This window comes from Amblyomma mixtum, chromosome 4, assembly GCF_055824585.1.
Source record: "Amblyomma mixtum isolate Tamu chromosome 4, ASM5582458v1, whole genome shotgun sequence".
Classification (NCBI taxonomy): Eukaryota; Metazoa; Arthropoda; class Arachnida; order Ixodida; family Ixodidae; genus Amblyomma; species Amblyomma mixtum.
This window is the reverse complement of record NC_143015.1, coordinates 70,966,381-70,994,171: the sequence shown is the minus strand read 5'-3', so window position 1 is coordinate 70,994,171 and position 27,791 is coordinate 70,966,381. Positions and strand designations below refer to the sequence as shown.

The 27,791-nt window shown below is 48.2% G+C and overlaps 1 protein-coding gene across 1 annotated transcript; it reads left to right on the top strand.

Annotated features, from left to right (window-relative positions):
- Positions 1-24,667, top strand: LOC149346893 (mucin-6-like). The gene is made up of 6 exons (XM_089586754.1): positions 1-392; positions 4,199-4,411; positions 7,217-7,453; positions 14,664-14,900; positions 17,195-17,417; positions 24,528-24,667. The coding sequence occupies exons 1-5, from the start codon at positions 320-322 to the stop codon at positions 17,392-17,394; spliced, it is 960 nt and encodes a 319-aa protein (XP_089442880.1). The 5' UTR covers positions 1-319; the 3' UTR covers positions 17,395-17,417; positions 24,528-24,667.
- The last annotated feature ends 3,124 nt before the right edge of the window (positions 24,668-27,791 follow it).

Below are 27,791 nucleotides of genomic sequence, written 5' to 3'. Positions count from 1 at the left end.
TCGCGAGACATGCATCGTAGCCACGGTAGCAGCGATTGAAAAGACGCGTTTTGTCTTACTTCCTGGTAACTCTCCTCTCTAAGGAGTCAGACTGGCGAGACGTCCGACAGCCTTGGTACAAGCCACGCCCCCCCTCGGTGTTTGTATAAGCCGCCGTGTACATCGCCTTTTAAACAGAGAAGCACTAAGCGTGCAAAGGATTACGAGGAAGATATTTGCGCAAGCTGGAGTCACGGTCATCGGAAAGCCGTCGCGTCTGCTTGTGTAGCACCAGACCCGCAGATAGTGAGGCTTGGAAATCTGCGTGGTCGCGTCAGTCATGAAGTCACTGTGGTTCGTCGCAGTCGGCGCTGTGTGCTGCCTGGCCCTCTCCAGGGCTGAAGAGAAGACCGGTGAGTCTCTGCTTCGAGAACGGCTGCAAGGAAGCAGTTTACTTTATTGACTTCAGTTCGGCTAATACATCATAATTGCTCATTAGAGACCAAAAAAAAAATAACATGGAAGGCACTGGTAAACAATAGTTGTAAAGAGGTATTAAAGGAACACTGGGGACTAACTTAATTCGACCCGCATCGAAAGATTACGGCGTTATGATTGCAAAGCGGCTATCGCTAACTGAAAACGGAGACTTTATGCCTGGTTAACAGGCGCTAAAGAGACGACGACGGCAGAGAAGAAGACGACAACAAGGGCTTGTGTTGTGTTGTCGTCTTCTTCTCAGCCATCTTCGTCTTTTTCGCACTCGTTAACTGTGAATACGCACTAACTAGCCCAACTTCTCATGGAGATTTTATAATCTGGAAAATACCAAAAAATCGCATGCCGGTATTGGCATCGCCGTCACTTTTCGTAAACAAACTGCAGTGACCTCAAGACAGTTTTTAGCTCCCGAATCCCTGAGGCTAGTCTAAGCCGTCATTAACTTCTAAATGCTCATCATGGAGTCTCTCGTCGTTTTGACGTTGCGAGTTTGAACCGAGGAGTAGGAACAACATATTATGCGCTTAAATGTTGCTTTGTGAGCCATAAATGCGTGTTTTGCTGGCAAACGAACATCATCCTAGTACCACGAAAAAAGTGTCCTAGAATGTATCGTTACCAAGAGCGAAAATTGGATGTTGTTCTTAGTTTCCCTGGAAACGTATAACGCAGCAATACGGAGTATTGAATTAGAATAAGGCGCAACATTGACAACATCAAGAACGAGGCGACAACGATAAACACTATTTGCGACCTTAAACTGGCCCCATCAAAGCACGCATAGTTATAACCACAGAGACACGCCCAAATAGGCGCTCACAGAACTCTTTTTTTCTGCTTCTTCATTCGCAAGTAGCTGTATGGAACCAGTTATCGCCGCGCCACCTTATGACGTTTTTTTTTTCAAGTAATCAAACTGGGTGGTTCGGTTGCGTTCAAGTTTATCGAAGCATCGCATATGCATAAGTGCCTGGTCTTTATTTTGTGTGAGAGATAACACCATTTCTTGGTAGGAAACACACGATAAGGCGGTCCGGCGACAGGTGCTTGCATAGGAGTAATGGTAAAAAAAGAAAAAAAAAAGGAAGTGACTTAGGTATCTGTTCTGGCGTGTCTCTGTAGCTAGGAACATGTCCAACATTCTTGAACAAAAATTTTGACTATCGGAAAATTGTACGGTACTGTTATGGAAATATTGAAGGTAATGGTCCATTCTTCCGAGGTGTAGCACAGTCTTTTCTTTTTAAGTGTTTTAAGACTTCCATAGAAAACCAATGGGGAAAGCTTCTGACGATAACAAAAACGTTAATAGCAAAAAAAATGCAAGCTTGCCGATGTGAGATATGCGGACATATTTATTGTTATAGTGAAATCTTACAATATGTAAAAAACTGCGTTCATAAACTCTTTGAAGTTCAAAGATGTTTTTGTCCAGAATAGTTGAGTATGGAATGCTTCGGTGGGGCATCAATTGGCCCGGCCACGTACAGCCGCGGACATAAGCAAAATGAGCACGCGATTCCGTTCTAAATGCAATCAAGCCTTCCCTATCATAGATGATGAAATGTTGTTTGGTCATGATAAAGCGTACTGGAGTACCCCGCCTTCATAAAAACGCCGTAGCTGGCAATTTAAATTAGACAACGCGTGAAAGAATTTTAGAAGGCATTAGCATGCTTTGTTTACTTTTGTCCTCATCTGTACCTTACAAAAGAGTGTGTTGTCTGATACATTTCGCATGTGGCCATATGCTGACAACGTCCATACGCAACAATTCTGGTCAAAAGCATTTCTGAACGGGAGAAAGTTTATGAGCGCAAGTTTTTCATATATTGTAAGATTTCACTTAAAAAGCCAATACAATGCAGATCTCCATCAGCAGGCTTGAATTTTTTTTTTTGCTCTCGACCTTTTTTCTGTAGTCAAAAGCGTTCTTCATCGGCCTTTTATGGCAGTCTTTACTGCTAGATGCGAGTGATGGAAACATTAGAAAAGAAAGATTTTGCTACACATCGAAATAATGAACTATTACCTTCAATGTTCCTGTACCTTACAGTTTTCTGATATTCAAAACTTTCGTCCTCAGCTCTAAAGGTCAAGGTCCAAGGTCAAGGTCCAAGGTCAAGGCCAAAGGTTCAAGTCAAGTGACCGCTCTTCATCGCTCACGTTGTTGCTGGTCATTAGCTATGACCATACCGAACAGGCATATCGTTGCTATGCGCAGCAAGACACATAGTCATGCATTGTTAGTCGTCAGGATGTGTGCTTGATTTGACCTTGGTCATGGTTCAAGGTCAAACGCGCAAAGCCAGGCTAAGCTCTGAGTTGTACCTCGAGTACTAGAGCTATCACTGTAAAAACATTTTCTGCTGCACACCATATCAACGCCAGTTCAGAAACCCCGCGAGTCTAGGTGAATTTAAATGGTCTTATCGATTTGTTTCTTAGGTGAAACGAGTCGAGTTAAACACTAAGTTAAAGCTTAACATATGTCCCTTCCACCAAACAGCACAGGACTTTTGACAACGGTTTTATGAAGCAAAAAAAAAAAATATTATCCGGACACACGAAAAACGGTATGCACAGCGGATGAAAAAGATAAATTAGCACTGATTACCGATGAATGCGTGTGAATTTTGCTACGAGGATGACTTCGTAATCGTCTTCGTCTACTCCTTTAGAGATATCCTAGAACACATGGATAAACCATTCTGCAGCCGTATGGCTGTGCCTGGGGGGATGCCAATGAGCATTTACTCCCTTATTACAAATCTACTCTACCTTCGGGGATCCTTCTAAAGCATTTGATCTTTTACTTAAAGCGGCGATGCACGGTAACCACGGTTATAAAGACACTGGTAGGCTTTACTTTTTTTTAGCGGAGCTCTGGCAGTGCGGACGGTAAAGTGGCAGAACATATGCCGAGGGATGGGCAGAATGCACTTAAGCATTGAAATAGACATGAAAGTGCTGTGCGCCTGCAGACTGTACCAGCGTCCCAATTTCAAGCACAGATGTGGAGCGTATTGAAGAAAAAAATACACAATAAAGCACAAACAGCACACAAGCAGCGGTGCTCGAACAGCGGTATGCAAGAGGTGCGCAAAGAAAACAAGATGTGCAAAGATATACAAAACGTAAACAAAAATTGGAGGTGACACTATGAGGCAATAGCGTAAGTGAGTTAATGGCCATATATGCAGAATTCGTCATTCTAAACTTTACATTCATATGTCCCTGGGAGTCCTCATACCGGTCCTTGCGCAGTGGTGCAGAGGTTAAGGAATGCGTTACTGCCCTGCGATGGCAGGTGTTGCTACCGGCTGGACTTGTGCAACACATGCTGCTCTTCCCAAGCAACCTCTCGCTGTAAACCATTAATTTAACTGGCACCTGCCAGGGTGGTTAGGTCACGTGGTTAAGTCACGCATCCTAAGTCACGTGACCTAAGATGCGCATCTAGGTTGCTTCTTTTCGGGTGGCTGCCTGCGCCGCCCTATTCATCGCTCACAACGCTGATAACTCCAGGGTCAACATCGCCAGCGTCGATACGCCGACATCGACTAAGCCGACGCGGACAATTCCGACGCTGATGCCCGCTTTTCTGCGCAAGAGGGCCTTTTAATGCTATAGGACTAAAACACACACGTAAGATACACAATATAAACAGGAAAGATACACAGCTCCGTGGGGCTAAACTGCATTCCTTTCTTTCCAGGCGACCAGCCCGAGTCCCCGAAGAAGAAAGACTGCGGCGCCCACGAGGAGTACCGGGAGTGTCAGAGCAGCAGCTGCGCAGAACTGCGTTGCGGGGAAGTGCGCGACCCGCTCGGTCCGTGCACGGCCGACTGCCGGAGCGACTGCTTCTGCGCGCAGGGCTTCTTCCGGCACCCGGACGGCACGTGTGTCGCCCAGGAACAGTGCCCTAAAGGTGAACTGCTCTGCGGCCAACCACGACCCACACAGGAGGGATGAGCGAATGGGAACTACGGAAGGGAAAGCCTTGCGCGTATTATTAACAATCGGGAAGAGAGAACAGTGGGTCATGAAGAAACGCTAGTTAACGATGCCCTAGGTTAAATCAAGAAAAGGGGATTGGCTTGGGAATGACATCTAATGTGAAAGGAAGATAACTAACTATCTATAGGGGTTAGCCGTATGAATCACAAGAGAGGGTAAGTGTAGTCGGGTTCGGAAGAGTCAAGTGGGCGGTTGAGATTACGAAGTTTGCTGGGATACGGTGACCGGATCTGGCACAGGACAGAATTAAATGTAGGTCGGTGAGAGAGGCCTTTGTCCTGCAGTTTGCGTAGTTGCAGTTGGATAATGACGGTGAATGACTGTGCGATTGAAAAGCTTTACTTCGTATTCGAAACGAATAAAAGTATGCCAGGCGAAAAACTACAAGGCGGTATCCAGCAATTTTCAGGAACCTTCCGATGCGGGCCCAATAATTTATAGAACATTAGAAAAACAACAAAAGGTATGTGTACTGATGCTATCAGAATTAGAACAGCATAATATTTCGAGACCGCTTGTAGCACTTCCGAATGCGTGCATATACAAATCAAGCAATGCAGTAATACAAGGTTTGAAGGCCTGTAATTAGCAGGAGACGACTCACAGCGAAAGAACAAGATTAATCCAAGTCATGATAAAATGTGCTTTAAAACGCTTGTGATTGGGTGGTTGATGACCGGATCTCTTCACTGGCTGCCATTGGCTACGATATGCAGCCAATGATGAGGTGCATCGCATCGCTTTGTCAACAGCAGGCGACCAGACATTATCACTGGCTGTCAATGCGTGCGATGTGCAACCAAGGGTGAGGTCCGGCCGCCAAGCACCTAATGGGCAGGGTCGCTTACCACGGACGCTTGAAAGCTGCGGGTATATCTTAGTGACTAATGGCAGAGGCCTCGATGGACGGGAAATAGATAATGTAAAACGCACAGCTTATAAAATACGGTCTTTGGCCTCCAGTTGTTCATCCTGGAATGGCTTTGAAGCCTGCCATATGTTTTTAAAGGTGGATGTGCTCCGACTGTTTCTTGCAGGCACAGCTTTTGTTTCATACTAGGCGGCTGGTAAGAAAGGTTTGTCTGGTGACCCTACCTCAACATTTATCCACAGTATAAGGGGCCACTGAAATGAAACAGAGGAAGTGTCCGGCGAAGCGCCTTTGCACGCACGCTTTTGCCGAGGTATTAACGGCTAGACATATTGGAATGGTTATGTGTTCATGGTCGATAGTACCGCCACTTGGTCTTATCATTTTGTGACGTGACAAGCGACCAGATTTTTCTTTCATGGTTGTAGGCACACGCAGCTACTTCTGAGATAGTCGGGGCGGTCGTTCATACTTTCCATGCCTTATCTCGAATGTTGTCTGTGAACTTAAGTTTGAGCGCGGTTGAGAGCGGCGGTGGTTCAGACATTGGTTTGGTTTTAATGGTATTATTGGGGCTTAATGTCCCAAAGCAACTCAGGCTCTGAGGGATACCGTAGTGAAGGGCTCCGGATAATACCGACCTCCTGCGTTCTTTAACGTGCACTGACATCGCACAGTACACAGGCCTCTAGAATTTCGCCTCCATCGAAATTCGACCACCGCGGCAGGGATCGAACCCACATCTTTCGGGTCAGCAGCCGGGCACCATAACCACTGAGCCATATTCTGACATTCGGAGACTGCTAAGCGCAGTTTCCGCTAAAGCCGCTACCGAGTTTCTTCACTCCTTGTGGGCACACGACTGCCCAATAAACTGTTTGTAAGCCTATGGCTGCTTCCCTTCCTATTGGACCATCGTAACAACTAAGTGACATTATGAAGCACTTCCGTCCACCGCGTGAGCATGAGCATGACTACCGCGTGATTGTGTAAGGTAAGCTGACGGAACGAGTGAATGCACGACTAGGCGTGGGTTTGTCTCCAGTATATTTGCCCTTTCCGAGATAGCACCGTTGCGTGTTCTATTTACATTAAAAAAAAGTTGTTATAGGTGATGTTCCTTCAAAGAGAAATGATTTCACACTTGGGGAAATCTAAAGGCAAACGTATTCATTATCTTGCCTCCTGGCGGCGCATATAGCATATAACATTGAGTGAAATAAGGGTTCAACGAAACTGTATAAGGCTGGCATATACGCCTTTCGCCAAAGGTACAGAGCCCAAGGAATTTGCTTCTTGGTCATTCTACGGGTCTTGCTATGCATCGCCAGCATTCCAAAATTTTTAACCTGAGAGAAACTCTCGTCCTTACCTCTCTAAAATTAGGACTTCCATGGATGCTGCAAGAGAACCACTGCACGGCTTAGATGCCGCATACATGACCTTCTGATAAAGCCCTGAAAAAACGATGTATCAATACGTAAAAGTGAATCCACTGTTGCAAGCAGGAGAGAATTAATGTCATACTGCGTTGTCACGTGGTCTTAGTAGACTTTTGGCTACGTGGTCTTAGAAGGGAGGGCGGGGGTTTGTGTGTACAGCTTTTTACTTCTGACGAAGGTTGTATATGCATATGAATGAAGCTCCAGCAATTTTCATGGTAGTGACCAACTGCAAGCAAGAGTGGACTAACGTCATACTGATGATACCATTCAGTCTAACATTTAAACCATGGCATCTTCGCGAGTGAACGTTCAAATAAAAATTTGCAGAGCTTTAAGGAAATCCAGCAAGAAAAGGGGTGCGGTATTCAATGTAAGCTCCTGGGCGACCAAATGCACGCAGATGGCGACGCGGTGGTGTTCAAGTTCCCGCCCGATCCCCAGCCTTGCGCCGCCAACGAGGTGTGGAAGGAGTGTGTGGGCAGCAGCTGTGCCGAGACGACCTGCAAGAAGCGCACAATCGGACCGGGCTGCACGTATGACTGCCGCTACGGCTGCTATTGCGCCGACGGGTTCTACCGAAACGACGCGGGCAACTGCGTTACGCTGGACCAGTGCCCGCCCGAAGAGGAACCTGTGGGTACGTCTCGATGATGATGATTTGAATTTAATGGTGCGTAGACAGCTTTGCCACAGGTCACCACGGCTTACATGTTTGGTGTGCTTGAGGTGGGATCAGATGCACATTTTGCCAAGCCCTTCAGTTCAGTCAAGAGGAGGACAAGGCCAGTGGAAAATTTGAGTGTGCAGTGCTGAATAAAAAAGATTAACACAAGTGACCGAGGACCTGAGCAGCGGAGGAAAAGGCCATCGCCGTCTGGAAGATGTTAAGTAACGAGCATTAACTATGCCGGCATTTCGTTCCCTGATTCCTTACTCACATAGTTCCACCTCTATCCACTATATTGAACCGTGACGTCATCAGTGGCATGCGAAAGGTGGTTGTTTCTGCAATGTTATTGTAGATGGCGCTACAAGTGTCATTGCGAGATGTGCTGTTTTCTAGCTGCCGCCACAGGTGGCGCTGTGATCTCAGGGTGGTAGCAGACCCCACGGAATCTCGAAAAGGGGCGGGTAAGAGCTAACGCTCTTGAAAGAAAAAATAATAATATTAATGCTACAGCGTTAAAGGTCTGGTGACGCAGAAAATCAGGCGTCGGCGTTGTGAGAGACCTGTCACTTGCCAGTATCCTGCTACTTGTCGGTGCGACAAAAAAGCAAGGTCGTTAACTTTAGGAGGAGAAAGGTGCAGTGGAGTCCGTACATATGGCGCACGCAACTATCTTGCTGAACTGCGAACAAACAAAAGCAGAACTGAGCGCAAGCCGACATGTGCAGATGCGGACATGAGTAAATGGCGCGTACTGCTCTGTTCTATAGCTGCGAATACACGTTTCTTATTAGAAAGGAAGAACCATGGTGTATTCGTTGGAAACCGCACCAGCTATGAATACCAGCCTGGATGTGTCATGTCTCTCTCTCTGCATTACACATTGGGTAATTAGGGTTCGAATGCTATAGTGCACTTAGCTTATTTTTGCCCCCACCTATACAAAACAGAGGAAGTGTCAAGGCAACGCATATGCCACAAAAGGAAAAAGAAAAGAAGTGCCTTTATCACTTCTGCCATTCGTTGAGAAATGCGAAACGTTTCTGACTTTCCAAAGCATATTTTGCCTTGCCGAAACACTGTAATGCGGTCCAACCAGATAACATTGAATATAGCAGGTAGTTGCGAATGTGAAAGTTCCTGCACTACGAGAACAGCGTAAACGCTTGACCAGGAAGAATTCGCCGATACGGACCTGGCAGCCTGCAGAATTTCTTCACGACTAACATCTTGTTCAACAGCCAGAAACTTGGAAATGTCCCCTACGTGCCCACAAATCGCAGTTATGCCGCAGACAACCTCCGGTTCAAACTCCCTCACAACTATCTTTCTGTTTGAGACAACAATCGATTCCACAAGCCCCGAACTCACTCGCATCCCCTCAGAAAGCTTGCCTCCCCCTTGTTCTTTTTCAGGCACCATCTTCCTCCATCGCGATTTCATGTACGTGTCGGTGGTGTCCACCTGCAAAATACTCTGCTTTCGCGCACTATTTCGTGCTTCGCAATGCTAAACCAGTTGCCATTTTTTTTATGCCGCCGTTATTTCTTCATTGTTGCTTGTTTTTTATCGACATTGATTGCGCAAATTGTAGATTTTAGTTTCATACTGCTGTCCTCAAGATATGTAAATGTAAGAATAAAGAAATATCCATTGATAGAAAGAAGATGTTGCAGGATGATTTCAACTTGAACGCGGCTCTATCATTATAAAAGCTTAATAAATTTTACTGAAAGCAAAATATGCAGATTAAACGCTAGCCTTCAGAATCTCGCCGTGTTTTCTTCTTGATATGCAGTATGGAGTCTGGCCGGCTAATTGGTTCGATAACAAACTTCCTTTGCAGGCGTTCAAACCTAATTGTCTTCTGCCTGGAGCAGGCCAACGCCTCCTACTGTTTTCTTGAAGGCACGTCTGGCTTGAGACCTCGCACTAAAGCAGGAAGGCCACAGCTCGCCGCTAGATTGTAAGAAGGGCATGCTTCCTGAGTGAACGACACATTTTGTAAGGGGCTAGAGAAATCACCTAAAGGCAGTACTCCGACGCAACGCCTTGCTGCATGAGATCTTGCCAGGGTACAGTGTACTTCCGTTGCGAGCAATTACGATGCCAGAAACTATGCGAAGGAGAGATTAGAAAGTTCTTTCTTTTTTCCGCTGGAGACTCAGTTCCTTCAGTGGTGCCTTCGAGAGTTAAAAAGGCGTGACCTTCAAGCGAGACACGCCACTTGCCTCCAGAAGTTTGAGACAGCTAGGGCAGTGAAGACAGGTTTAAACAATGAAGTGCCTTCTCGTACTGCTGGCCGTAGCGGCTACTGCCTGCGCCGCCTACCCGGGTGAGAAACGTTCGAGTTCTATGAGCAGTGCGGCTTTCATGCGAGTACACTTAAGAGGATGCAAGCGAGGATGCATGAGTGTGTTGGTTTAAGGGAACTCCTATCGCGTTTCTGCGCACGCTTTACGGCTTCAGGTCGTAAGAAGGGCGGGTTACACTTACTGTTCAAGCGATGTACCGACTTGAACTATTTATTTGAGCAACGTAGTGCACTGAATACAACAGGGGACTCGCATGCGTAGTGATTTGTTTTTGTCGCGACAGTGTGCCTTGTGGCATAGTAGTAGTAGTAGTAGTAGTAGAAGACCTTTATTCGACCATAATATACAGGTCGAGCGTGTCGACCGCCTGGGCGACCAGATGTCGCTGTTCTTCCTGCCCTTCAGCGCCAAGCCAGTCGCATAAATCACGATTTACATATATAGATACACGCCGGATTTCCACTGGAAGTCCAGCAAGATCCGGTGGATCCGTCCGAATATCTAGTGCCCTTTAATTTCTGAACAGGAGCTTAGAGAAAGTGGAAAGCAGATGGAAGGTAGGTCTGCAACCACTGGTTGGAGGAGTAGCGAAGCGCATTTTCTTTTTTTCTCGAGCTTCCTGTCATTGCCAGCTAGCGCTAACACTGGGTGGGGAACTTTTACGGAAATGCGCCTTCGTGCCTGGGCAACACAAGTTCACAGAACGAATGCCGGCACCGTTGAACGACGGCTCACAACCCTTTGCCGTTGCTTATTCTTGGCCTCAGGAGAACTCCTCTCAAACCTATAGGTTACCCGGAGTAAGAGTAGAACCGAATACAGGATGCACTCATCGAATTGCAGTGGCTAACTAGTTGAACAAATCGTAATAATAAAGACGTGTATAACGTAACTGAAACAAAGCGCTAAAGAAAACGTCTAAAAATATTTGTCACATAGCGCTAAAAAGACACGGACACGAGGGAGACACACAGGACGGGCGCTGACTTACCACTGAAGTTTATTGCATAAGACCAGGCAGTATAACAGAGAAGAGGAGATAAAAACATTTGAAGAAAGGAAGCAATCAAACAGCGTTATCGTCAGACAGGATTTAAAGATTAGCCGACATGAAAAGCATTTCCTTGTCAGAAAGAAACACTGAGGCAGCACTGACGCACATATCTTCCTTTTGTGAATGTATATTGAAGTTAGCGCCCGTTCTGTGTGTCTCCCTTGTGTCCGTGTCTTTTTAGCGCTATGTGGCAAGTGAACCATCACCAACTCGCCCAAGCTCTAACTCTGTCTAAAAATACTACATGTAGCGCAAACGAAGCGAAAAACGCAATTCATGTCAAGGTAGAGAGAGAGAGAGAGAGAAGGAAAGGCAGGGATGTTAACCAGAAAGGATTCCGGTTGGCTACCCTGCACAGGGGAAGAGAATGAGGGGAATTAAAGAGGAAAGAGAGAAGTAACGGGAAATAATCACAGTCTGTCAATTAAGGCAGTCGCTCTCAAAAAGCGAAAGAGTGCCTTGTAAGCCTTGATGGCAGTTGACTGTTGTGGCCACGGACCGAGGATCTTGGCCTCTGTGAAAGGACGAGGGTCCAGGCGGTCCAAAGCACATCGCAGCCTATGTATTTCGGCTACAAAGGCAGGGCACTCACACAAGATATGGGCGATTGTCTCATCACAGGCGCAGTTCACACAAGAAGGGCTGTCGGCCATCGCGATCCGTAAAGCATACTTATTCGTGAAGGCAACACCGAGCCATAGACGACACAGTAGTGTTGCTTCACGACGCGCTACATTACACGGAAGACGGAGGCGCAGTCCAGGGTCCAAAGTCCTGAGGCGACGGTTGCACAACTCACCAGAGTTCCACGCTGAAAGTGTGAGCTCCAGCCTCAAAGAACGAAGACCACACGCTGCGTCAGCTCTCGTTACGGGGATATTAACGGGGATTCCATCATTGTGGGCAGAACGGGCAGCTTCGTCAGCCTGGTGATTGCCATGAATGCCGCAGTGGCCCGGCAGCCACTGGAAAATTATGTTATGTCCTTTCAATGTGGCGTCATGGTAGAGCTTGCGGATTTCGGCAACGAGTTGTTCGTGTGACCCACGGCGTAGTGCAGTTTGCAGGCCTTGAAGGGCTGCTTTAGAGTCGGTGAAAACTGTCAAGTCATCTGCGGATTCCTGACTAATGAACTGAACTGCAGCCCGTAGGGCAGCTAGTTCTGCACCAGTTGAAGAGGAAAGATAGGTAGTCTTCACCTTCATTAAAATAGACCTGGCCGGTATCACCACAGACCCAGCAGAGCTTGTTGAAGTCACTGAGCCATCTGTGTAGACATGTATGCGGTGTTTATGGTTAAAATGCAAATGATGCAGTGTCAGTTGCTTGAGAGCAGGCAATGATAAATCAGATTTCTTATTAATTCCAGGAATAGATAGGTGCACCCGGGGTTCATGGAGACTCCATACGGGTGAGCATGATCTTGATGGGTGGGCGAACTGCGAAGGAAGATAGGCACGGTGAGCTTGAATTACATTTGCAAATGCAGTATGTGGTCTGAGTACGGGAAGAGCTGCAAGATGATGACTCGGAACTCGCGTGAGGTGCCGAATGTGTGTTCTCATGGTTTCAACAGCAATGTATGAAGTAACAGGATGCTCCCCAGCGACAAGAATAGTGGCTGCCGTGGAGGCACATTTAGGTAGCCCAAGGCAGATTCGTAGAGCTTGCGCTTGAACACTTTGAAGTGTCTGAAGGTTTGTCTTTCTGATATTGTTTAAAATGGGAAAGCTATATCGCATGTATCCCAGGAACAGCGAACGCTACAGTTGAAGCATCGAGCGTACAGATGCACCCCAGGACTTTCCCCCGAGGAAGGAGAGAATATGAACAATCGCTGTCAGTTTCTTTCGCATGTCGTAAAGATGGGGACTCCACGAGAGGTTCCTATCGATAACAACGCCAAGGAAGCGATGGTTTTTCTCATAGGGAATGGCGTTGCCATTAATATATATGGGGTACCTTGTCATTTTTTTTCGCGTGAACGCCACGAGGGAACACTTCTCGGTTGAAATATTTAGGCCCTGCTGACGAAGGTATAACGTCAGTATCGTTGCCGCTTTTTGTAGTCTCGCACGAACTTGGGGACGGGTCACGCTTGATGCCCAAATACAGATATCATCGGCGTATATTGAGATCTGGACTGATTGTGGCAATGAGTCAACCAGGCCGACGAGAGCTATGTTGAAAAGAGTTGGGCTCAGCACTCCACCCTGCGGGACTCAGCGCGAATTTAGATGCGAAGAGGTTGGTCCGTCTTCAGTCTGGACAAAACACGACCTCCCTGACAAATAGCTGCGTATCCAGCTGAACATGCGCCCTCCAATCTGAGCAGCTTCTAATGCGTCCAAAATGGCCTGATGCGTTACGTTGTCGTAGGCGCCCTTGATGTCCAAGAATAGTGCCGCAGTCAATCTTTTCAAGTTTTTTTGGTGCTGGACGGACGATACAAGGTCAACCACATTGTCATTGGAAGAGCGGCCACGTCGAAACCCAGACATAAATGCAGGGTAAATTCGGTATCGCTCCAGGTACCATTCCACGCGTGTTAACAGCATTCTTTCCATGACTTTCCCGACGCTGCTGGAGAGTGCAATTGGTCGTTATGCTGAAATGTCGAGTGGTGATTTTCCCGGTTTAAGGAGTGGTACGAGACGACTGGTCTTCCATGCATTAGGAACTATGCCCTCGCACCATGACTTGTTGTATGTGTCCAGAAGAACCCGTCGAGCCTCTTGGCCAAGGTTGGCGAGCGCGGAGTATGTCACACCATCGGGCCCCGGCGATGACGACCTTCTGCAACAAGCCAGCGCAGCGTCAAGTTCCTCCATGGAGAACAAGTTATCCATTCGTGAATCCCGCGAGGGTGGAACATCACTGCAGTGCAGCGTTGTGGATGGGTTCGGTTGGCCTGTTATCCTTGCGCAAAATTCTTCGGCTACCGCGACCTCGCTGCGTCTTTGGTGGAGCGCGAGGGATTTAAACGGGTGGCGCTGTTGAGGGGACGTACGAAGGCCACGGATCACATTCCAAACGCGTGACAAAGGCTTTCGTGGGTCAAGTGTCTCGCAAAATGTTCTCCAACGTTGTGTCTGCAGGGCTTGAATTCTGCGCTGGATTTTCTTCTGCAGGCGTCTTGCATCTCTGAGGTCTAAGCGCGACTTTGTGCGTCGGTATCTGCGCTCTTCCCTGCGCCGTAGTGCCCGCAGTTGTTGTAATGCAATATCAAAGTCGGTGTACTTTGCGACGGGGTTGTAGCAACACGTTGCGCTCTCCATGACCTCCTTAATTTTTTGTTCAAGACCTGTCGAGAATCCTTCCATGCATGCATCCTCCATACGCGCTTTAAAAACTGTCCAATCAATGCGCTGCATACGTGTGGCAGAACGGGACGTGCAATGGCCGGTAAAAATCAGGTAGGTTGGGATGTGGTCACTGCCATGGGTTTCTACATCCAAAAACCACTGGACGTTGTTAGTTAGGCATCGCGAAACGAAAGTCAAATCTAGGTAATATGTTGCAAGCTGCTATGAGGTGTCTTCACAATGATGATACAGTAACGTCTTGTTATTTCGAACTTCCAGTTTATTCGAAGAAATGCATTCGCTCCGTCAACGTCAAGTGCACTAGAAAGGCACTCCGTAATCCTGCCTCTTCTGGTTCGAATCGACGAAATTCGGGAGACTAATGCCATAACCACTGCGTAGGCATGGGAAAACTTTGAAGCAGTTATTTGTAGACAAGATAGGGTGAGCAGTGAGGAAAGGGAACCACACTCGACGAGGGCGTCTCAACCACCGATTCCACGCAGATGGCGACTCGACGCAGTTCAAGTTCCCGCCCGAACCTCAGCCTTGCGGAACCAACGAAGTGTGGAAGCAGTGCGTCAGCGGCAGCTGCGCCGAGACCACGTGCAAGAAGCGTGTCCTAGGTCCCGCCTGCACTGCCGACTGCCGCTACGGCTGCTACTGCTCGGAAGGATTCTACCGGAACGGCGAAGGGAACTGCGTCACGCTGGACCTGTGCCCGCCCGAAGAAGGACCTGTGGGTACGTTTCGGGAAGTACTGGGCTGGCCTTGTGCGGTCTTAACGAATGACTTCGTCCGATGATATCTGGGGTTGGTGGGATAGCGCTCTCGGAGATCCGCTGGAACAAACAGCGAGAAAAAACACAGACTAAAGAAAGGACAACACAGGAAAAAACGCTGGGCGCTCTTTCTGTGTTGTCGTTCTTCAGTCTTTGTTTTTTTTCGCGCTGTTTGTCGCAATCCCTCGTTACCAACTCACCCAACTCGTTCTACTTCTTCGGCTCTCCAAGAGGTAGGCGGCGTTGGCGTAACGGTACACTCCAAGCCAGAAACAGCTGAAAGGGATGTCTGGATTATCCTTGTAGGGGCTTGCTGCATTGCCAGAAACATGAGGTGCTCGAAGAACAGCTATTACTGCTCAAGAGGCGAGATGTAACGCGGTCGTAAGCTGCAGTTACTACCCACATCGTTTTTCCGTTCGGCATAAAAACTACATGTGCAGTTAATCTGATATTATAGATTAAAGAAAGCATTCCATGATTCACGAGAGTGTTGTACTGGTGTCCCCTGGATATGGCGCCTTTATTAAGAGTGGTGCTGGTGTAGGCATTTAGTTGGAAGTACAACTGGTCAACATTGGAGTTCGCTCTTTTAAAGTGATATCGACGCTGTTATGCAGCTGTCGGCATAAATTTTCCGCCGGGAGATCGACTGGTGAAAAAGTCTGATTCAGAGAGCTTTGAGGCCGAAAATGCCATCGGTTGTGCTTGAATGCGAATTAGGTGGAAAAAAATTAGAGCCCGGATTCTCAACAAACAATGCAGGTGGACCTTAGACGAAGAAATTAATCGAATTTGTGGCAGTCGCAGTAGTTACCTGACGACCTAAAAACGGATCCCGTTTCTGCTGGCTGTCCTTAGATTACGCCTCACGTTCTTTGCCGCGCTGCTTTTGTACGAGAGAGGACATAAGAGAACATGCCCTCGGCCTGCCCAGAGAGACGAATAACCCGATAGATTCGGGGCACCTAACGGTCTAGTCTGATGCATGCGATAGCGTACGCTTACGGCCTGAATGCGTTTTTTTCATAAATAACAAAAGCAGCATAAAGCATGCTTCGCTACTGCCTCCGGCCATCTCTTTGGATGTATTTCAATGTTCGCAATAAATTTCAGAACATTTAAATGCCACAGTCTTTCAAAGTTAATGTACGCATTTATAACAACGCGACCACGAAACTCGTTATGGACGTTTTTGCTCTTTACCGTAAGTGTTATTGTAATCAGAAAGTCTGCGAAAAGAAAAATGAAAATGAAGGCGATGCGTGTCTGACCGTGGCCCACTCTTTGAATGCTGTGAAGCACTTGGAAAGCATTTGTTGGTTCTTTATCTCTAAGCTAAGGGATGCATGGAGTGATTGCTTTGTTTTAGGCGTAGGACCTCCAACGCAGAGCTGCGCTTAGCACAGAGCCTTAACACTTTAACTCTGAGGCTGCAGCGGGCACTGGAAAGTAACCGATAACATTGCAGGCACTGCTCATAGCGAATCTTTGCGTTCGCGCATTGCGAACGTGAAACAGGCCTGAATAGGCTCTTTGAATAGGTGGCGGGCTGTTTAAGGCTGCGCCGCAGTGCACATGCTGATAGGGATTACGGAAGGTATAAAAGAGAGGCTTGAGTGGTCTTGCGTCGAATTATTTGTTGGTCACTCGCTGATCGCCAGATTACTACCTAGTGGGTTCAGGAACGCCCCGCTTGTGGGGTTAGTATTTCGTTTCTAAGTGACAGCACTTATGGCGATGACTATCCTTATGGGCAGCACCACACCGCCTTCTCCTGCCATTTCTTTACCAGCCATCTCGGCTCATTTGGTGTAAGACTGCGCTTGATGAAATCAGCCTCCACCCTCGAACCAGGCCGGATATGTTGGAACAAGGATTTGAGTACCTAAATTAACAGCGCTACGAATAAGAGGAAGGATGAAGGGAAGGACAGACATAGTATCATCTAGCCCGACACTTTGCTCTTGTGAAAGATTTGAGGTGTAACGGGATTTTCGCAATGCCCATGTAGGTGCATAGAGCAGGGCGTTAATACAGTTGTTATCTAGTTATCTGACGACACTTCGCCTCCGGAATTACACATCCTGCTGTAGGGTGTCTAGCTGCACATATTCATGACCTCAGAGAGCATGCCACGCGATTGAGACTGGCATTAAGGACATTATGTGAGGCCGAATATGTCTTACGAACTATTTGTTGAGTAGTGGTAAAAACGAAGTATTTCCATGTCTCTATCTCTCCTTTCTGTGCAGATGAGCCCCACCCACCGTGTGGCGCCCACGAGGAGTGGAAGGTGTGCGTGAGCAGCTCCTGCGCCGAGACCACCTGCGAGAAGCGGACCATCGGCCCCGCCTGCACGGCTGACTGCCAGCGCGGATGCTACTGCTCTGACGGTTTCTTCCGCAACGCCCAGGGCAACTGCGTTACCGTCGACCAGTGCCCTGCGGCATAATGCCCGCGCCGCGTGGTCCATCGGTGAGCACCAAAAAAGAACCATAGTCGGGGTGTCCACGCGGGTACAGTGGGCAACACGGGGTTTTCAGTGTCATTGCATTACAATCGTCGTCACACCAAAACCCCGCCGATGGCCGGTGACATGAAATTCGTTCATTGGTCGAGAGATGTCACGTGACCTTGAGGCGTCTTCCCAACCTGGCCACCGGATTGGCGCAACCTGCCCACCGTGGGAGGCAGAAAGTAAATGACTAGATGAGAAATGTCCCCTGACCTAATGAAGTCTCTATAACCTGCCCACCGGGATGTGAGCAGCCTAGTTTCGGGACCGCTGCCTAGGTACAGAATAAAAAATAAGGAAGTAGAAAAAAGCTGTGATATATCAAAAAGGTCGCTACCGTTACTGCATAGGGGATACCTGATACTGCAGTTAGCAGCCCGAATATAGTGGTTGGCGATCCAATAACTGCCAAGAAACGAACGCAAATGCGGAAAGAAATTCCAACAGAAGCTGCGAAAGATGCGAAATATAATGCGGCAGCGGTCCCCGATTCGAGCGTCTCATAGGTTTTCAGACGCGAGAAAACGACCCCGCGGAAGCTCCAGAGGGAGCTTGAGAGATATAGGTCAAGGAACAAATGAACTTAAAGTGGCAGCAACTTGGAACGAAAAGAGAAGAGACATTATTTGTTGGTAAGAGAGGTGATTGCCTGGTAATGTATTTGACTAGGCACTGGCAATGAAGATTATCAGACCTGAAGTGAAGTATAATAGCGGTAACCGTCATAAAACGGTTACTGATTTGTTAGGTAAGATTGAATGACAACCGTTGAGATATGTTCATTTCACATTGTATTGAGGAAATGATTTGGTTTGGTTTGGTTTATTGGGGTTTAATGTCCCAAAGCAACTAGGCTATGAGGAACGCCGTAGTGAAGGGCTCCGGAAATTTCGACCACCTGGGGTTCTTTAACGTGCACAGACATCGCACAGTACACGGGCCTCTAGAATTTCGCCTTCATCGAAATTCAGCCGCCGCGGCCGGGATCGAACCCGTGTCTTTCGCGTCAGCAGCCGAGGGCCGTAACCACTGAGTCACCGCAGCGGGGCTGAGGAAATGATTTCGAGAGCGACATGCATATATGCATAGGTATAGAGCGCTTTTTTAAATTTTCCACACATCCTCGTACTTCGGTTAGCGATGCTCTCCAGACAGCCATTCTAGGTTCAGGTTTCGCAGGAACCACCGCGGACAGACCGTGCTTCATTTCTCTCCTTCCACCAAACCCTCTTCCTTCCGGGGTAACCATCCTCTGGTTGGGGATTCCCCTGCTCTCGCCTTGCCCGCCTTGCGAATTCATCCGCTCCCCCCCACCTCTCCGGTTACGCACTTTTACGCTCTCTCCATACCCACCTCCTTCCGCGGTAATAACCCTTCGGATGGTTCCGTTGGCAACCACACTTCCGCTACGCGTTGCCCTCCGAGTGGTTGCCAAGGCAGCGCACCCACCGGTTACGTGTACTACTAGTACTAGCACTACAACTACTACACAGATGTGAAACCCAGTAACTGGTATCAGTGGCTTAGCCAGAAATTTTGTTCGGGGGGGGGGGGGGGGGGGGGGGGCTCATGTTGTAGCGCGGTGACCTCACAGAATTTTTGGAGGGATCAAACGCAAGAATAATAACTGCATTGCCATATTGGCAATGTCATTGTGTATTAGATAACGCTACGCACTGTGTAGACAAGCGAAATATGTATTTTTTTAAAATAAAAGAATGTGTTCGTATGTCGTAAAAACTGTGGCAGACATAACTGATGCCAATACTTTCATGCTTTTGCGTATTTAATAAGTAAAGAAAATATCACCCGAATTCTCGAACTATATCAATCCGAAACCAGCAAAGCAGTGCATGCCGCTGATATGAAAAGCGTAAAGGCCATGAAATTAGCAATTATAGGGGACAAATATTTTAATGAATCTTTGTCGTTCAAGATCGCTTACATTTTTGTACATACGCAACGGCCAGGAAAAAATCTCAACGAAGCTGTCCTTCGTTCCGGTGTACTGCGCAGCAGCAGCTGTCACCGGTCATGTATTGCGAGTAATTGCACCGAAATTTTAGTCGCAACAACGAGCACATGTATAAATGAGGAGTTCTGCAAAATATGCGTTAGAAGTTCGAAGATAAAGTGGGGTATTAGAAATGCGAAGATACAACTTGATAAAGGACAAAAAAGTGTCAACGGAAACAAAGTCACTGTATGTATACACGGAACCTCGCAACAAGATATTTAAACACTCGTATGTCCATTAAATCTACGTATCTAAGCAAAAGTCACTCTATATAATGCGTCAAACAAGGCAAATAAACATCCTGCGCAATCACAGATAGTAAACTTTACACACGGAAAGACAGACAATCTAGGCAAGAACAAAACTATGATAGCAGAAGTCGCGATATGTACTTGGGCCATGCTGCAGTCGCGACAGCACCATATGGTTAGAATAATGGAGGAACAATGCAGAAATCAATACGAAAGTACGCATTTTTTAACTGCCTGCACAGCGACAATTATTCTGCACTTATAATTTATGGGGGTCTATTCTTGTGATAACGCTCAAAGGGCTAGAAGCAGTTGTCGCTTTCTAGCACCAGCGTGCCAGCCCTAGCAGTCAGAGCTGTGACCCCCAACCCGCGGTGCGGTGAGTCGCAACCACGGCGGGTTCGGGCCAGAGGGGACAAACACGAGTATGCTACTCGGAGGAGCGTTTATTGCTCCCGAGCAATACAGTGCAGCAGCAACAATACAACCGCCGTAACGAGCGAGGATGTTCCGCTCGCGTACGGGGGTGGAAAACACAAAGGGCAGAACGCACGCAAAAATGTGGGGGAAGTAGGTTCCGCTCACCTCGCGTGGTTCCTCGCTCACGGCCCGCGGCGGTCAAGTCACACACGGTGGCCGGGCGATAAGGGCAGCGGTCTCCGTGGCAGATCTCCGATCCGTGCGTGTGCACGGCTCCCGCCAGAAGACAAGCGAGCCTCGGGAGAAACGCGTCTCCTTCCCGGGCTGTGGAGAGGAGGTCTCTCCGTTGTGAAAGGGGAAAGAGGGAAAGTCCCTGCAGCGGCGTCGCGGCGGGGCGAGTAAGGAAGCGGGGGCGGCGTGAGTGCCCTCCCTCGCAAACCTTCCGAACGGCGCGCGCATAGCATCGCGTGATAATTACGCGCGGCCGTTACAATGGGGCAGGGGATTCATGTGTATCCCCACATCCCCCCCTCCTTAAAACTGCCCTACGGCCAAGAAGAGACCGCGTTCACCGAAGGGGTGTACCGAGTGGGGCCGGCGAAACGCCGTTTAACTTTAAAGACCAATAAAGAAAAGATTCAGCTCACAGCCAGCAGTGCAGTCGTCGAAGGCCGTGGACGCCAGGGCAGGAAGGCAGTGTAGACGACCGCCATGGACGACCGTGGAGCCCAGGATTGAAGGGGGTCGATGGCCGCAGGTCCCGTGAGTCGGCCAGGGCAGCTTTGCCGGGACGCACGGGCGGCAGGCAGGCTCGGGGCAATTACGCATAGCGTGTCGTCCCTCTGCACAGCGTACGGCAGGCCTCCCCTCAGCTGGTCGAACGCTCGCTCTTGGCTCGATGGCCCTCTTTTCCTTTCGTTGGAGGGTGACAAAGGCGCGCCGACCCATTTTCCCTCTGCCGCAGAGGACTTGCGAGGCGGGCCCAGCGGGGCACCAAGCTTTTCTTGCGGGCGAAGCCGCTGCCGCGGGGACAGGGGGACTCCAAGGCGGCCTCTCTGCTGCAGTTTTCGCCATGGTAGACACAGGCCCCGGTTTCCCCGAATTCCCGCTCGCTCGTCCCGCGGCCGACCGGAAGCTGTTCTTCTTCTGTGCAACTCGGTGGTGACAGCGGGCTCTTGGCTTCGGAATGCGGCCGCCTTCCAAACGGCCTGGCTCTTGGTGCTCGAAGCCGCAACGGTCGTTGCGGCGTCCGCTGGCTCTCCTCCGGGCACGCTGTGAAGGCTGGCCTGCGGCTGCAAGGCTATCTTTTCTTTCTAGTTACATTACCAATTTACACATTTTTTTTTTGAGCTAGTCTAACCCCGCTCGGTCTTTTCCGACGAGAAAGCGTGTGCTTGCTCCGGAAGCCGTGGTGCGAAATATGGAAGGGGTGTTCCGTCCATATTAAGCAGGAGAAATTACTCCCTGCGCGTTGGTCAGAGCTGGTTCTGCCGTGGGCGCAAGTTGTAACGAGGCGCCGGGCTCTGTTGTCGAGCCTTGCCTCTCGGTGCGGCTGCCTGCTGGCGGGGGAGGGTGTTCTCCACAGGCCACTCGTTCCCTCTGGCACACGTCGCACGAGCGGGCGTAGCGTATCGCATCCCGCTTCATGCCAGGCCAGGTAGCGAGGCGGCACAACTTGAGGTAAGTCTTAGGGCCACTCGCATGCCCAGCGATGCACGTGTCATGAAAGTAGCGTAAAAGTGCTCCTCTCAACGTGCGTGGAATCACCACCTTGAAGGACTCGTGTGTATCCTTCTCGGAGGGGATATATCTCAGCAGGATGCCATCGGAGTCGAGCAGATAGGAATCCAACGCGCTCACAGCATTACCAGCTGTGTTCGAGCGCCCCGCACGGACAACAATACCAGTTGCCTCCATGTGCGCCGCGGCCGCGCCGCCCGGCTCCCTGAGCCCGTCGAACACTTTTCGACAAAATGGATCCTCCCGCTGTGCCTCCAATAGCTCCCTTCTGCTGAAAACGCTCACCACGGAACTGACGCCTTCCAAGTGGTTCACGCTTTCGCCCTGGGAAGGCGGGGTGTCCCTTCCCTCGGGGCGTTGTGTGAGCTGCGCGGCAGTCGCGCTGCTCTGGCTGTCGGGCGCGGCGGAGTGGGCAGTGTTGTTACTTCCCAAGCCGTCAACGGGCGCGCGCGAAAGTGCGTCCGCCACCACGTTGTTCTTGCCCCTCCTGTAGCGCACGGTAAAGTCGTAACGCTGGAGGAGTAGCGCCCATCGCGCTAGGCGTCCGGACGGCTCGCCTAGGCGTCTCAGCCAAGTGAGTGCCGTGACCAGGATGTTGCTGCTGAGAAGCCGTATTGGACAACCACAGCAGGGACTGGATGTCAATCCCGCTCGCCGCCATGGCTAGTCTATGTGTCGGCAGTCGCTCACACAGACACTCGGTTTGTCACACCTCTGGCCCCACGTTGGGCGCCAAGAATATGGGGGTCTATTCTTGTGATAACGCTCAAAGGGCTAGAAGCAGTTGTCGCTTTCTAGCACCAGCGTGCCAGCCCTAGCAGTCAGAGCTGTGACCCCCAACCCGCGGTGCGGTGAGTCGCAACCACGGCGGGTTCGGGCCAGAGGGGACAAACACGAGTATGCTACTCGGAGGAGCGTTTATTGCTCCCGAGCAATACAGTGCAGCAGCAACAATACAACCGCCGTAACGAGCGAGGATGTTCCGCTCGCGTACGGGGGTGGAAAACACAAAGGGCAGAACGCACGCAAAAATGTGGGGGAAGTAGGTTCCGCTCACCTCGCGTGGTTCCTCGCTCACGGCCCGCGGCGGTCAAGTCACACACGGTGGCCGGGCGATAAGGGCAGCGGTCTCCGTGGCAGATCTCCGATCCGTGCGTGTGCACGGCTCCCGCCAGAAGACAAGCGAGCCTCGGGAGAAACGCGTCTCCTTCCCGGGCTGTGGAGAGGAGGTCTCTCCGTTGTGAAAGGGGAAAGAGGGAAAGTCCCTGCAGCGGCGTCGCGGCGGGGCGAGTAAGGAAGCGGGGGCGGCGTGAGTGCCCTCCCTCGCAAACCTTCCGAACGGCGCGCGCATAGCATCGCGTGATAATTACGCGCGGCCGTTACAATGGGGCAGGGGATTCATGTGTATCCCCACAAATTACAGAAGGGTATTCCTTTGGTTCAAAGAAAAAATAAAAGCAGTTAGATAAAAAGGAAAGAGAAGGACAAATGAAAGCCACAAATAATGCCGCAGGTTGAAATAACCAATATCCGAGTGTGTTTGTTGGGAAACGCCGCATGGGCAGGGCTTTCAATAAGCAAGGTCAATCAAGATCGGCTATTGATGTCCTCAAAATTTTCGTATTCGCATGGTAATTATGATCATGATGCTAACTGATGCTTGCTTTACGTGACTCCGGGTGCATGGGCGTTGCCACAAAATCCGACGCGAGTTAGCAATGTTCGCGCCAAAATGTCTTTTATAGTCTGAAAAAGGTATTTTAGGTGACAAAATACAGAATGACTTCCGGCGCCGGTGGTTGTTTTGGTCAGCGGTGCATGACAGTTCGAAAAAATTTCGGGGCGGGGGGGGGAGGCTGAAGCCCCATAAGCACCCCCTCTCCCCCCTGGCTGCGCCCCTGACTGCTATATAATAGCTGCCGCTATAAAATGTCACGCGTACACACGTAAAAAGAAATCTTAAGTCGCCTTTAAAAAATGCGATAATACCTGAGCCTCTGAGGAAAGTCACTGTCGCTTTGATGGCAGGCATCGCAGAGTCCGTAGTACTTTATGCTAACGTTCCGCAGGGACCAAACGTGAGTTCATGAGAGATATGATGAGCAAGGTTTTCCGATTTCGCTTCAGCCTCGATGTAAGCAGCCGCTGCACACTCCAGCGCGTTAATGAAATACGTGCTGCATGGACTGTGTCTACTCATTGGCGCCCTGACCGATTATTAATGTTTTGTGATTACAATGCCACTTAACGCGCACAGAACTGAATGAAGATGATTTTAGATTATTCTCGTACTGAAATGCGGGGAGCGCATGCGCAATGAATGAAAATGAATTTGGAAAAATTTTGAGCTTTTTATATCTTCTGAAACTTCTTTTCATGCGCATATAGGCAAGCTCTCCTAAGCGCACTTGGTCAGCGGCCCACAGAAATAAACTAGAGGAACAGAAAGCATATTTAGTCTTCAATATTTTGTTTTTGTTTTTGTTCTTTGTTTGCGAAGTGCACAAAGGAGCGAAAAGATGAATTTAATGCAGTGGTGCATTCCCAAGATTTCTGTTTTGCTTTCCCAAATTTTGCTAAAAACCCTGACACTTGGTGCGTTTGGTTACACTTGGTGCCTCTTGGTTGTATTTCATGCCCAGGATATCACCTTGCGATGAGTGCCCTGGAAAGACAGCATGGCTGGCTCAACGGAAGACGGAGACTAGGAAAGACGACCCCCCTTCATGTATCGCAAAATGCACAAGTTACTTGGTTCAATAAACAGCAATGCAATACATAAGTGCTACCAATGGCCACTTTTAGAAAACAAGTTTATGAACAGCTTCTGTGACGCAGCGGATTGCAATTAGTATGAGTGCTATCTTACATGGTAAATAGATACAAGTACCTATGCGCGCCTTTAAGGGCTAACACACGTCCAACAATTCTGGACAGAAGCATTTTTGAACGGGAACCAGTTTATGGAAGCAATTTCTTGGTATATTTTATTTTATTTATTTATTTATTTACAGAAGACTGCTGGCTTTATTGCAAAGCCTTAAGCAGGAGTGGGTGTAAAATACACTTTGACAAAAAGAAAAACCTCCTTGAGGCACACGCAACTCAGCACACAATACCGAAAAAAAATGAACGACGAAAAGAAACAACATTACACAATATTAGACGAATCTCGCGTCAAAATGAGCACTGGGGGAAAGAAAAAAAAGGAAATGTTGAATGCTGCAAAATTGTTACAAATTCCTAAGCGACGCCGTAAACGACTCCACAGTAGAAGCCTCTACAATATTCGCTTTGAGGACATTCCATTCCCGCACAGTACGGGGGAAGAAAGAATTCTTGTATGTTTCAGTGTGGCATGAGTATTCCTTCACTTTTAAAGAATGGTAGGATCGTGTCGAACGACCCGGGACGAGCTCAATGTACTTGCTGCTGTTAATTCCTAATTTGTTGTGAACAATCATGAACATATATTTAAGCCTCTCGCGGTATCTCCTGAGCTGCAAAGACTCCAAATTTGCTTTCTCAAGTAGCATGGTAGGGGACGTCTGCCAGCTGTATGACTTACAAATAAATCGCACTGACTTTCTTTGAATACTTTCGAGTGTTTTAATGTTTTCTTTTGTATAAGGGTCCCACACAACAGAGGCGTATTCTAAAACAGGTCGGATAAAAGTTTTGTAAGCTAGTAACCTAATTTCCGGCGTGGAGTACCGGAGAGATCTTCTTAAAAAGCCAAGTTTTTTCATAGCTTTATTTTTAATATTAGAAATGTGTTTGTTCCACCGTAGGTCAGAGCTAATCGTTAATCCCAAGTACTTGTAGCTGTCCACGGTAGACAGGGGATGGTTATTAATAGTATAGGCAAAACTTAATGGCTGCTTCTTCCGCGTGATAGACATTGAAACTGTTTTTTTAGTATTAATACTCATCTGCCACGTTGAGCACCAATAATGAATTTTAGCCAAGGCGTCATTAAGAAAAAGCTGGTCAGCAGGAGTTCGTATTTCATGATATAATACACAATCGTCGGCAAACAGCTTGATTTTGACAGGAATTTCTTTAACAATGTCATTTATAAAAATTAAAAAGAACAATGGCCCAAGTACTGAGCCTTGTGGGATACCGGAGCTTACTAAAGCTGGGCTCGAACATGCATTGCCGATTGATATGGACTGAGATCGAGACGATAGATATGCCTGTACCCACGCCAACAGTAGATCGTTTTTCAAGATAGTCTTTAGCTTTAGCAAGAACTTTCTGTGTGAGACGCGGTCAAATGCTTTTTCAAAATCTAAAAAAATGACATCAATTTGACACCGGTTATCAATGGCTGCGGCAAAATCCTGAATCGTCTCCAGAAGTTGGGTCACTGTAGAGAAGCCTTTGCGAAAACCGTGTTGCCGATCGTCAATTACGTGATTGGTTTCCAGGAAGGCAGATATATGCCCAAAAAGTATATGTTCAAGTATTTTTGAAGAAGTACACAATAAAGATATTGGCCTATATGAGCTAAGTAGAGATGAATTTTCAGTTTTGGGAATGGGAATAATTTTGCCGTGCTTCCAGTCCTCCGGGAGCTCTGCACTTAACAGAGACCTCTTAAATATGAGCGTTAAGTACTTGGAACACCATTCGGCATATCTCACAAGAAACGTATTTGGTATGTCATCAATTCCCGGCGTCTTTTCTGCGTCACAACTGAGAAGCAGAGAGAAAACACCTTCTTCAGTTATAGAAACATCAGTAATAGGCGGACAATCTGAGTTAAAGTGGGGCTTTCTGCCATCATCGTGCGTAAACACAGTACAAAAGAAACAGTTGAAAGACGAAGCAATCTGTGTCGCATCAGTAATCAGTTCGCCGTCAACGACGACGCTGTACACAGGTTTCTTTTTCTTTGATAACTGCCGCCAGAACTTTGCAGGGGACGAAACAAGAAAGTTTTTCATGGATACGCTAAAGTGATACTCTTTTGCTTTTTTGATACTTTGTTTTAAGTTCAAGCGCATATCAGATAGTTTAGCTGCATCAACTGCCGACTGGCTTCGCCGAAGTTTTTTGCGAACTCTCTTAATCTTTCGTCCCATGCGTACAAGTTCCCTCGTCATCCAAGGGCTGCTGGCGCGTAGGGTAATTACCCGGGTAGGCACAAAACGTGAAATACAATTCAGAGCAAGGTTCTTAAAGAAAACCCAGAGATTTTCTACTGAGCAGTCGCAGGATTCGTAAAGAACCACAAAATCTGAGAATGAAATATCAAGTAAGTCTAAGACTGCAACATCATCAGCACGCGAGAAGTTTGGCACAACACGTACCTCTTTCTTTTTATTTTTGGGATGAAGTAATGGAATGTTTAAAGATACCATAACATGGTCTGATATGCCTTCGAAATACTGAAGCAGAGGACCGCGACGAAAGACACCGTTACTAACGAAAAAAAGATCAAGAATGGATTTCTTATCGTTTTGTATACGCGTTGCTTGCTTTACTAATTGAGTTAAATCGTGATCAAGTACGATGTCTACCAGAAGTTCGGCTGATGTGCAGAGCGGCTCTGGAAACTGCTTGTCCCAATTGACGAGCGGCACGTTAAAGTCTCCAGCCAGCAGTACATTACTTGATTGTGATTTCGTAGTACATAAGAATTCATTGAGTTTCTCAAAGAAAACACCGTCACTTCGTGGCGGGCGGTAAAACGCGCCGATAACAAGACTAAGTTCATTTAGAATTAGTTTACAAATGACGCATTCAATTCCTTGTACGTCAGGTTGCCTGATTACTTGGAAAGATTCTTGAAAAAGAATTGCAACACCACCACCGCGAGAAGTCCTGTCTTTGCGCATAATTCTGTATCCTGGTGGTGTAATTTCTTCGTCCGAGATATCGGAGTGCAGCCAGGTTTC

Excerpts from the sequence above, each read along its gene's own strand:
- LOC149346893 (XM_089586754.1), top strand. The coding sequence starts at position 320 with ATGAAGTCACTGTGGTTCGTCGCAGTCGGCGCTGTGTGCTGCCTGGCC. Across the intron at positions 4,412-7,216 it reads CCAGGAACAGTGCCCTAAAG|ATGGCGACGCGGTGGTGTTC; the intron begins GTGAACTGCTCT and ends AAATGCACGCAG. Across the intron at positions 14,901-17,194 it reads GCCCGAAGAAGGACCTGTGG|ATGAGCCCCACCCACCGTGT; the intron begins GTACGTTTCGGG and ends CTTTCTGTGCAG.